The sequence below is a fragment of the Corylus avellana genome, chromosome 2 (genome assembly GCF_965113065.1).
Source record: "Corylus avellana chromosome 2, dhCorAvel1.hap1.2, whole genome shotgun sequence".
NCBI lineage: Eukaryota > Viridiplantae > Streptophyta > Magnoliopsida > Fagales > Betulaceae > Corylus > Corylus avellana.
Window position 1 is genome coordinate 37,099,210 of NC_142491.1, and position 9,978 is coordinate 37,109,187.

Sequence of the window (9,978 nt, forward strand, 5' to 3'; positions counted from 1 at the left end):
TAAAACTCTTACAACATAGAGCATACAGTTTTGAAAAATCATAGTCAAAACCTATGAAGGTTACAAAGTCATAAAAATGACTTCAAGTTTTCGCTAACCCATGTACAATTACATTTAAGGAACAAATCTGTTTCATGCAGACTAGATCTATGACATGGGTAGCCTAAATACAAAACAAAAATAAAAAATAACTAGAAACTAAAAATAAGGTATTTTCATCCTAAAATAACAATATTGTTAGACCCCTAACCAGTAATCTGAAAATCAGAGAAAACCCATAGTTATATATTAAACAAAAAATATATATATATATAGAAATCCAAGTAATGATTTGTGATCAGGCGAAAATCAACCCATGAACTAATTTGGAATTTTCCTTATAGGTTTTGCAGGTAACCGTTCAAACGCAAGAATCAATATCTTATTACTTTAATTGAAAAATAATTAAGAATAATGGCAGAATTTCCTCTAACAAACTTTATTTTATTTTATTTATGAGCTACTTAACAATTACATAGTATCTCATAAATTTGAACTTTTAGAGAGGCTATGTTGCTTAAGTTGCGTTTGAGATTGCGATTTCGTAATAATAATCTACGTTTTTAAAAGATATCGCTTAACAAACACTTAATATAAAATAGGAAAAAAATCTGCGATTTTTATAAGCAGGCTACTGGCTAGGGGGTGCTTATTTGAAAAAGCACAAATTTAAACCAAAACCATGATTTCACATAACAAATATTTGATAAAAAAAAGTATTTTTAACATGTTTTACTAAATGCTTTTGTGATTTTAAAAAGTAACGATTTTAAAAACGCAATTTTTAAAATCGCACTTATTGAAACCGCAATTCCAAACGCCCAAAAGTTAAAAAATGGCAAATATTCCATCTCAATAAGTTTCTTGAAATTGTAAGTAAGAAATGTAAGGTTTCTTGAAATTCCAAGTTTCTTAAAATAATACATGGCACAAGTAAGGTCTTCATTTGATGCAAGTATCATAGAGAGAAATTGTATATGTTCACAATTAGGAAATTGTAATTCATTTGTTTTTTTTGAAAATTAATTTACAAATTTACAAAAAAAAAAAGAAAAAAAAAAGAAGAATTACAATTTGGTAATTGTGAACATATATACAATTTTCTCTCTATGATACTTGCATAAAAATGAAGACCTTACTTGTGCCTTTGGCTTAGCTAGAAGCACAATCTATCCTTTGCTTGCTTCACACTAAATTTGAGTGCTTGCTAAAAGCCTGTGGAAATACAAACAATGGTTGCTCAGAATGATTCTCTCTGGTTATGGGGCTCTCCCTTGCAATGGTTGCCATGTGATGCGGGGGCGGCGGCGGCGACCTCGGCGGCGACGCATAGAGGGCGGACGCCTCGAGCACTTCGCGCCGCACGTTTTCTAGCTCTTGAGATATTGTTTGTGCACGCAATGCTGTCAAATATAGACCCGCAGCGAAGAAGACTGTGGCTAATGAAAACACTCCGGCAGCTGAGAACAAACCTTCTCGGATAATAAGGCAACTTGGTCTTTGCCTATTCCAATTCTTAAGATGCCCTGACTCTACGCTTAATCCAATCAACAACAAAATCTCCCCAACCGAAAAACAAATCCTACAAGAACCCAGATGAATTTTTGTTAGTAAACTGCTATACGATTGCTATATAATTGAGATTAACGTGTTTGACATTTGAATAAATTCTTCGAATGTTGGATAATCATTTCAAGGCACTTGGGTTTTACAATCTGAAAGTACATGTTTTTTGGTCACAAAAGCTAGAAAAGTGCACTTTAATTTTACAAGACAAGATGAAAAAAGCAAAGGTAATTGAAAATGAGTTATTACCAAGTTGTGACAAAGAAAAAGCCGGCTTGCCATGACAGAGACTTGGCAATAGCAGAGCCAGAGTCCCAGTTAACCAGAGCCGAAGGTGGTGATTTAGTCACTGCAATCAACATGTAGGTGTGTTCCACCACCATAGCAATTGCCAGTCCAACAAATGCAGCAGCAGCACACCACAATGGCGTTTTCCCACTGCCACTATACACACATTCATATTTTCCTCCATTTCCTCTGTTTCCGGCTCCCACCCGTGTAACCTGCAATGAAATCCGACATAAGTATCAACTCTTTTTGGGAATGTCAGATTATGGTTGTTCTGTTCATGTCATAGCTATAAGCCTATACCTCAGAACGCGTGGCTTCCGCGATGAGACAAAGAACGAAGCAAAACAGGCCCCAGAGAATGGTCAAGACCATGAGGAGAACTCCTGTCTTGCTGCCCAGCTCGGTGCTTCGACGGCTTGGTTCAAGGTCGGCATGTGTGACTGCCATTCTCTCAGATCAAAGACTTCATGGGATTCGTTGAGTTTTTCAATGACAAAAGAGAGGGAGAATTGCGGAATTGCTTGGAACAAAGGTTGCTTTAAGGCTAAAGATTCGTTGGTTCTGAGCTTTGATGCTAAGTATTCACACAAAGAAGGATTAATGGTCTAAAAATCTTGCTTTAAAGGTATTCTGCTCGTTTTCAGATAAGTCAGAGAGCTCTGTTCGGTGGAGTTTTGCTCATGAATTCGATATATAGGCGCGTGTACTTTTTAGCATTCCCTCTTTATAATTTGTCTTTATTTGGGCTTAAAAGTACATTTTGGCCTCCTGTTACTGTTAACTTGGTTATGTACATCTTTCGGACTAGTGGAAAATATTAGAAAATATTTTCATGCGTTTTGGTTTGTACAGAAAATCAATAAATATTTCTTTTATTTTCTATAATCTAAGGAGGTATAAGGAAGCGTGTGAAAATACAAGACTTTGCAATTTGGTAAGACAATTATAAGAGGGTCCTTGCAGGTCTCATCTGTTCGAGCAAGTGCTTGGGTAGTAGAGCCCAAGACTTGCTTAGACAGGTAAGTCTCATAAAAGATCCTCTCACAATACTTCATGAAGGTTATTTTTCTTGATCAATTGGAAACATTTTCGATTGACCAATATTTTAAGTTGCACTAAGTACCTTTTTTTTTGTGAAAAAAAAAAAAAAATTCTAAACCGAAACAAAAGTGTGCATGATTAAGCTTCCACCATGAGCTTAGTCATTTTGTTTTAATGGTTAAAGCACTTTCGTGCAACTGTTTGTCCCTGAAACAGGTCGACCAAAGTTTAGTGGCTAGCAAAACCAGATGGACGATTATCAATTTATCATTACTTATAAGATTAAGATATTCTTTAATTCTCAGCCTCAAATGTTGACAGGGCAAGGCATAAAGTTCAAAAGTCCTTTTGTGGGGTGGAAGAAAACGCACATAGGGCTAAAAGTAAATAACACCAAATTGAGAGAATTGACAGATAAAGAATCTCATGTCTGTTTGTGGTTGGCGTGGTGCTTTGATGATCTAGTTTCTCTTAATTTATTGCTCAACTCCCTGCATGATAAAGATGGTGGGAAGAGCCTAGTGGTTGTTAATGCACCAAATTTGGTTCAACATATATGCCAACATCCAATCCAAGCTGAATCAGACATATAAACTTATTCATTTTGTTCTTTCTTTTCACTACCCAAAATGTCTCGCCGTTGGATTGAGCTAGAGATTTTACAAGAAGCAAGTAGACAGCCACACAGGTTAGCAGAAATCTTGACACCCATGCTGATAGATTTGTGCAGGCAGCACTCAAGAACAAAATGTTTTACTGTATGCCTTCTCAACCGTAAAAATCAATCAAATCTACTACAGTTGAGGTTATTCAGCTACACAAATATTGCTTCAGTTTTACTACAAGCACAAAGAATGCTTTTCCACAAATCTAGCTTCTGTCCATACAGGACACATACAGATGCCAACACGTGTCCCAAAACAGAATATGGTGGATATGTGTCGTCATCGGGCTGTATCCAGAACCGCATAAGCCAGATCCATAGAATAACACACTGCGTTGCACGAGTGAAGAGTAATCTTCTATGAGAACTCTTAGAACCAAGAAGTCACACGTGCCTGGGTGCATCTTTGGTTCCTAAGTAGACAAGACAACACAAACATATTCCAAGAGTACGAATTTTGAGGGAATTCTTTGTGCACCCCCACAAAGGTGGTTCTCCTTCTCAAGCAACTTGTTTCCAACATATTCCTTAGGTGGCCACCCCTATAAACTTGCAGACTTACCATACAGCTTTTTCCATACCAGAGTTCCCCATTCATTTCAGTTCTTCAACTCAGAAAAAAATGGCTTCTGATAAGGGCAATGCCAATAATATTGATGCCTGCACCAACAGCAACCAATCAACTTCATTAGATAAAAAGCCCAACACGAAAGGCGCAACCAACGATAATTTGGGAAAAACACTGGCACAGAGAGCACTTTATGGATCACACAATCAACGGGTTGGGGGAAGAAAAATTACAAACAGCAGTGCCAGATCACTGCCAAGCAGGCTAAGCAAGGTTTCTTTGGGTGAAGATTCAGTCAGCTAAGGTATAGATTTTGCACCATTTTGATTTTAAAAATCTGGGTTGTAGTCAAAGACCCGCAAAATGTAAAATTGTGGATGTTACAATGTTTGTGTTTTAGAAAAGATAATGAATTGTGGAAATTTTACATGTACTGAATCAGGTATACGTGAATAAAGATATACCTTTATAAACTTGATCAGACAAACAACGGGCAAAACCATACTCGACAGCTCGAAAACAAAATGAAGTTCTTAAGGATTTGGAAAGGGACAGTAATCTTGGGCTTTCCAAATGAAGGTCATATATGTTCATATCATTTTATTCAGATGTCGCAAACACGGGTTGCAGTAGTCAAAGGCATGTTGTGTTATGATGTAAAACATATATTAAAGTACCTGGATTCTATATTTCTGTGCTGCCTTCCAAGTCATTTCAATTTATTTTTTTAATGTATTAATATATCATCCCATTTCTTAATGTGTATCAATTTCTGCCAACATCTTTAATCTTACGAAAAATCGCCACCTCTTCCCTATTCAACTAAACCTGACCAAATGCACTTACAAGTTAAATGCCTTAAAGGGAATTGAGAATCAGAAGGGAATATGGATGCCAAAGCTGTGAGGTTGTTAATGATAATCAAGCAAGAGTACAGACATAGAATAAATCGAATTTATACAAAATATAAACAAGAAACCCCTCTGCAATAATTTGGACATATATAAAATCTGTAACTCTTATATCCTGAACCTACAGGTCCTGGTTTCACAATTCCTAGCAAAGCAAGGTTAAAGTGCAATAGCACAGGGCATAAAGCTACACAGAGATCAAAGCTAAGCAGTGAGAAAATAATATGGAAGGATCTATTATTGTGGAGACTGATGATTTTAATGGAGTGAAATATATATACTCAACTTGTTAACGAATATCATGATCACAGAAATAAGAGCACATATATTTTGCTTCGATAGTTTATTTAGTCAAGATAGTAGGAACAGGGAGGTCATGATATCATGAATATTAAGCTAAACCTTAACTTGAAGGTTTATGAATGCAATTACAATGTAGGTCACATCTTTAAAAGGGAGCAACAAAAATTTTTGTATTATTGAATCTAGAAAGAAGACAGGATAAAGAAAAAAGGCACCTTGGAAAGGCAATGGTCACTGACAAAGGTGGTACTATTGTTTTGTACATCTACTACCATTTCCAGTGTTGCCCTACAAATACCCTAGTGCATCTCCATGCAAATCATCGTCTCCCATTATTGAACAGGCCGATCCATCATGTCCAAAATGCCCACAGCAAGGCCCTGAACAATGCCTCCGCTTTCTGGTAATATCAATTCCATCTCTTGGCCTTCTCTCTTTAAGCTTTCCTAAAGTGAGAGAATCATGAGGATTCCCAATTGTAAAACTCTGAACAATTCCATCTGCATCTTCCACCTCTGGAAGAATCAACGAGTCAGATGGACAATTATAGGTAATGTCATTCATGCCATGTGTTGACCTAGAAAGTTCTTTAATACGCGATAACATCATGGCAATTTGCTCACAAGCCACATCAAGGCGTTCCTCCGTTTCAATTGATTCCGTTAAAAGGGTTGAAGCCATCGATTCTAATAACTGAATCTTCTCAGAATGCTCTCTTGAAGTTGCAGTCCGGAAGGGGTTGGTGGAAGATGAATAAACACTGCGCCAACGGGTGGGTAGGTATTGATCTGGAATGTGAAAACAGTTATTAGTTGACAGGACGCGTAGAACATGTCTACAGAGGATGCCTGAAAACTCAAACTGATAGCAGCTACAGCTAATGTGCTCTTGACAAGGAGCCCATATCACTTTGCACCCTCCATCCATCTGAGTGTGGTGTCTGACCTGGAAACTACCTTCATCAACCTGAAGAGATGCATACTGCGGAGCCAACACAAGCTCCTCTTGGAGTTTACAGAAGGCGTAGGGAGTAAGAAGAGTGGCAGCATGGGATTCAATTGGTGAACCAGTTTTGAGGCTGACTTTCTGCAGTTTCCGTTGCATCTTTTGCTTTGCTCCAATCCGGTCATTAAAATCAACAATATAAGCTACCTGAGGAAAACAAAAAAGAAAATAAAAATCAGGTTTGACCAGCAAGACATAAAATTGATAAAGGAAGGAAAAAAATGAAATAAAGGTCACACACTTGCTCTACAAAATGATCCAGTTGAGACTGTGCACTCAAAAACCGTTGGATGAAAGCATTAATCAACTCTGACTGACATGCGCTCATCATTCCTGCAAAGAAGTACCGACGCAAGAATGATAAAGCCCAAAATGTCCGTAATGCATACAAGCTGACAATATGCTTATTTGCATGGAGTCCATATTTATTCACCATTTCCCTCCACCCCAGTTCAAAATCTTCCTGCGATTCCAGATTATAGAGCCGATGAAACTCAGCTTTCCAATCATCATAATGTGATCCGAGTAATACAGAAAACCAATCTGAAAACTTTGCAATGATATGCCAAATGCAAAAGGCATGTTTGGTTGCAGGCATTTCAATAGCAATAGCCTCTTTCAGCCACATGTTGTGGTCAGTTAATATTGTCTGTGGAGCCTTTTCTTTCATGAAGCCCAAAAATGTCTGTACAGAGCAATTAAAATCACATAAACGAACTAAGCTTAGCAAGAACAAGGTCAATATAACGATATTTAAGAAGATTACATAATAGAAATCTGGTTAATTTTTTTTATGATGAATCACATGCAACATCATAATACCTCAGATGCAGCACAGTCATATATCAGCAAAAAATTGGATCAGACACTCTTAAGGCAAAATCAAGCATAAATCTATTTATTATGTTTCTTAGTTTTGTTTTTGCAACCCATTCAAAAGTCGGCAAAACAATTGGAAGATCCGTTTAACACTTTGGAAAATAAAGGTCAGGCACACTAAATGTTGATTTTGCAGCCCATCCAAGAGTTAGCACTTAATGTCCGCATGAATACTGAGGGCTTACATTTAAAATGAGGTAATAGAGCAGAAAAACATGATGGTCCTCAGTTCCTTCATATGTATGTCCATAACCTTCTTACCTTCAATGCCCAAGAAAAAGACTGCAAATTTTCATCCTGTAGCAGCACACAACCAAAAAAGCATGTCATTCCATGATTGTCCACTCCAAGCCAAATGCCTAATAGCATATCATAGGCATCTAGGCGGTGGGTCGTGTCAAAAACCACTGCATCTCCAAATGCCTCATACAATTGAACTGATGAAGCGTAAGACCACGCAATATGCTCCAGCCTGTTATGGCCATCTATTTTGAAGTCATACTTGAAGTTAGGATTTTCATCTTTCAGTTTCTTGCACATTGCAATAAGATCAATAGAATCACTGTCTCTATCAACATTTCTAAAAGACTGTAAAAGATTTCTCACATCTATTTCTGTAAATGGTAGACACCCCAACTTAACACCTTTCTCTAGCTCCAACAATCTTAACATTTGTCGCACTGACATTCCAGCTTTTGCAAACATACAGATCCGAATCTTGTCATCTGGAGATATGGTACAATAGGCAGGAAGGAGACGTACTTCTTGTGGTTTTAACAGTTCATGGTTGTGGATGTTGCTAAAGCCTGTAACCCGCCACTCAGGGACCTCAAAGTCTGCCCGCTTAACAATGCGCATATACGCCTGACAACCACAGCGTGATGATTTGCGATTTCTCTGCATCTTTCCATCTTCTGATGGTTTCATCTGTGGATATCCACCACGATGGCAAGCAAAATCCCTTCTTGTAACTCCTCGACCAACCCCATCCTTGCCTCGAGTACGATGGCGTCTAATTGAAAAGCCACATTGTTTTGCAAAACTGCAATAAAATTCATAAGCGGCTTCTTGGGAAACAAATCTTTGGCCTATAAATGGCACAAGGTTCACAGAAGTTTGTCGTGACAAAATTGTGTTGTCAGGCGTTCCCTCTATGGTGCCAATATCATCCTGAGAATAATCTGTGCCATTTTCAGAAGATTCCATCACTACACTTGTTCCTTCTGACATTGTCTGCTTGATAGATGAATGAAATCGCAGATAAAGAACCTGCGGGAAAAAACTTAACAGCTTAACCATAAAATGCAGCTGAAGGATACGATATGCACCCAAAAAAAATAAAAAATAAAATAGAGAGATGCAGCTTAAATTCCTTGTACTCCAAAGTATATAGGCAATGCAAACGGGTGGCATACCATGAAGGTTAAAAAAAAAAATTTAAGAAGAAAAAACAATCATTGTCAAGACAGGGTATCATTTCACTGGTTTCTAGAAACCATCTTTCTTGATTACAGAATATAAGTCCTATCATTCTTAAATTTTAGGTATCAGAACTTCATCAAATATCTCTTTAATCTTAATTTTTTTTTTTTTCCCAAATACCCCAATTTCCACCAACTTTGGTGGCATCAAAACAACTGCATTACCTCAGTACCCAAGCTAATTGAATAAAAAACATAAATAAAGCTCCAAACTGAACCCAAAGAACTATTCTTGAAAACTAAACTCCACAATGCAACTTTGATCTCCAACTCATTCAACTCCCTTCAAACCCGCAGATTCTCACATGGGTCTCTCAGAAATAAACCAAAACCCACAAAAATATTTCATCCCAAAAACTTGATCCATCCGTTTCCAACCTCCACAAGATCCATATCTCATACAGTTATAAAAATCCCACAAAAAGAAATAAAGAACAACGATCACTAACATGAAAAATGAGCTACATTCTAAGTTAATTCAATTAAATAACACTTCTAAAAAAAAAAACCAATTATTAAAAACAAAAAGAAACATACATTTATACGTACCTGGGTCCGATCTAAGAACCTAAAAAGTGCGTTATTTAACGGTCAATAACGGCCAGAAAATTAAAGAGAGAGAGAGAGAGAGAGAGAGAAACTATGGAACTGGCGGGGAGGGAGTAACGCGCATCCCTGGGGAGAACGATAAGGTTTTTCAGGGGAGGATGGCTATCATGCGCTGTGTGGATACACGGCTTTATCGAGTGCGCACTGCGATTGTCAGCCGTTGGATCAAAACAGGGCTATATATTTTTGCCAGAACGGGCCCGTGATGTGGGGATCGGTGCTTACGTGCGCAGGGGGCGCACGAAATGGCCCCGCGCACGAAATGGACGGCCTGGACACGAGAACTGTGTGTTGTCCTTAGCCTTATCCCCGGTGGCGCACGTTAGACGAAACGAAACCCTAATGTCTATAACTTTACCAATAGGACCAAGCCCAAGGTCCAAGGCTTTCGTTCATATATATTAGTGTTAGTGGGCTTCACAAGGTATTCGTGTTCTTTTTGCTTGCAAGTAAGGCCTGAAACCTAATTTTCATCCAAGTTTCAAATAGCATGACAAGATATGACTAGATCAACATGTTTGGATTCATGTAGCAGACCAGTAATGCTAGGATCGTCATTTTATCCTCCAAAAGTTGCTGTGGCTTTTAAAATCACTATTAGATCAAAATTCAATAGTAGTC

At 37.8% G+C, this 9,978-nt stretch overlaps 2 protein-coding genes across 3 annotated transcripts; both read right to left on the reverse strand.

Annotated features, from left to right (window-relative positions):
• Positions 1 to 1,190: 1,190 nt before the first annotated feature.
• On the reverse strand, positions 1,191 to 2,343 carry LOC132168136 (transmembrane protein, putative (DUF1218)). The gene is made up of 3 exons (XM_059579227.2): positions 2,197 to 2,343; positions 1,855 to 2,108; positions 1,191 to 1,621 (listed from the first exon to the last, which is right to left on the reverse strand). The coding sequence occupies exons 1-3, from the start codon at positions 2,341 to 2,343 to the stop codon at positions 1,225 to 1,227; spliced, it is 798 nt and encodes a 265-aa protein (XP_059435210.1). The 3' UTR covers positions 1,191 to 1,224.
• A 1,167-nt stretch (positions 2,344 to 3,510) lies between these two features.
• LOC132185925 (protein FAR1-RELATED SEQUENCE 11) lies at positions 3,511 to 9,677 on the reverse strand. 2 transcript variants are annotated; one of them, XM_059599744.2, is made up of 5 exons: positions 9,298 to 9,677; positions 7,529 to 8,536; positions 6,630 to 7,073; positions 5,599 to 6,535; positions 3,511 to 4,261 (listed from the first exon to the last, which is right to left on the reverse strand). In XM_059599744.2, the coding sequence occupies exons 2-4, from the start codon at positions 8,495 to 8,497 to the stop codon at positions 5,672 to 5,674; spliced, it is 2,277 nt and encodes a 758-aa protein (XP_059455727.1). In that variant the 5' UTR covers positions 8,498 to 8,536; positions 9,298 to 9,677; the 3' UTR covers positions 3,511 to 4,261; positions 5,599 to 5,671. The 2 variants fall into 2 exon arrangements, with proteins under 2 accessions (XP_059455727.1, XP_059455735.1); XM_059599752.2 differs by having other exon boundaries at positions 9,286 to 9,677.
• Between the last annotated feature and the right edge of the window lie 301 nt (positions 9,678 to 9,978).

Coding starts and splice junctions, on each gene's coding strand:
- LOC132185925 (XM_059599744.2), bottom strand. CDS start 8,497: ATGTCAGAAGGAACAAGTGTAGTGATGGAATCTTCTGAAAATGGCACA. Junction 7,074..7,528: donor CTTTTTCTTGGGCATTGAAG/GTAAGAAGGTTA, acceptor TGCTCTGTACAG/ACATTTTTGGGCTTCATGAA. Junction 6,536..6,629: donor TGGATCATTTTGTAGAGCAA/GTGTGTGACCTT, acceptor TGTTTTCCTCAG/GTAGCTTATATTGTTGATTT.
- LOC132168136 (XM_059579227.2), bottom strand. CDS start 2,343: ATGGCAGTCACACATGCCGACCTTGAACCAAGCCGTCGAAGCACCGAG. Junction 2,109..2,196: donor CGGAAGCCACGCGTTCTGAG/GTATAGGCTTAT, acceptor ATTTCATTGCAG/GTTACACGGGTGGGAGCCGG. Junction 1,622..1,854: donor TTTTTCTTTGTCACAACTTG/GTAATAACTCAT, acceptor GGGTTCTTGTAG/GATTTGTTTTTCGGTTGGGG.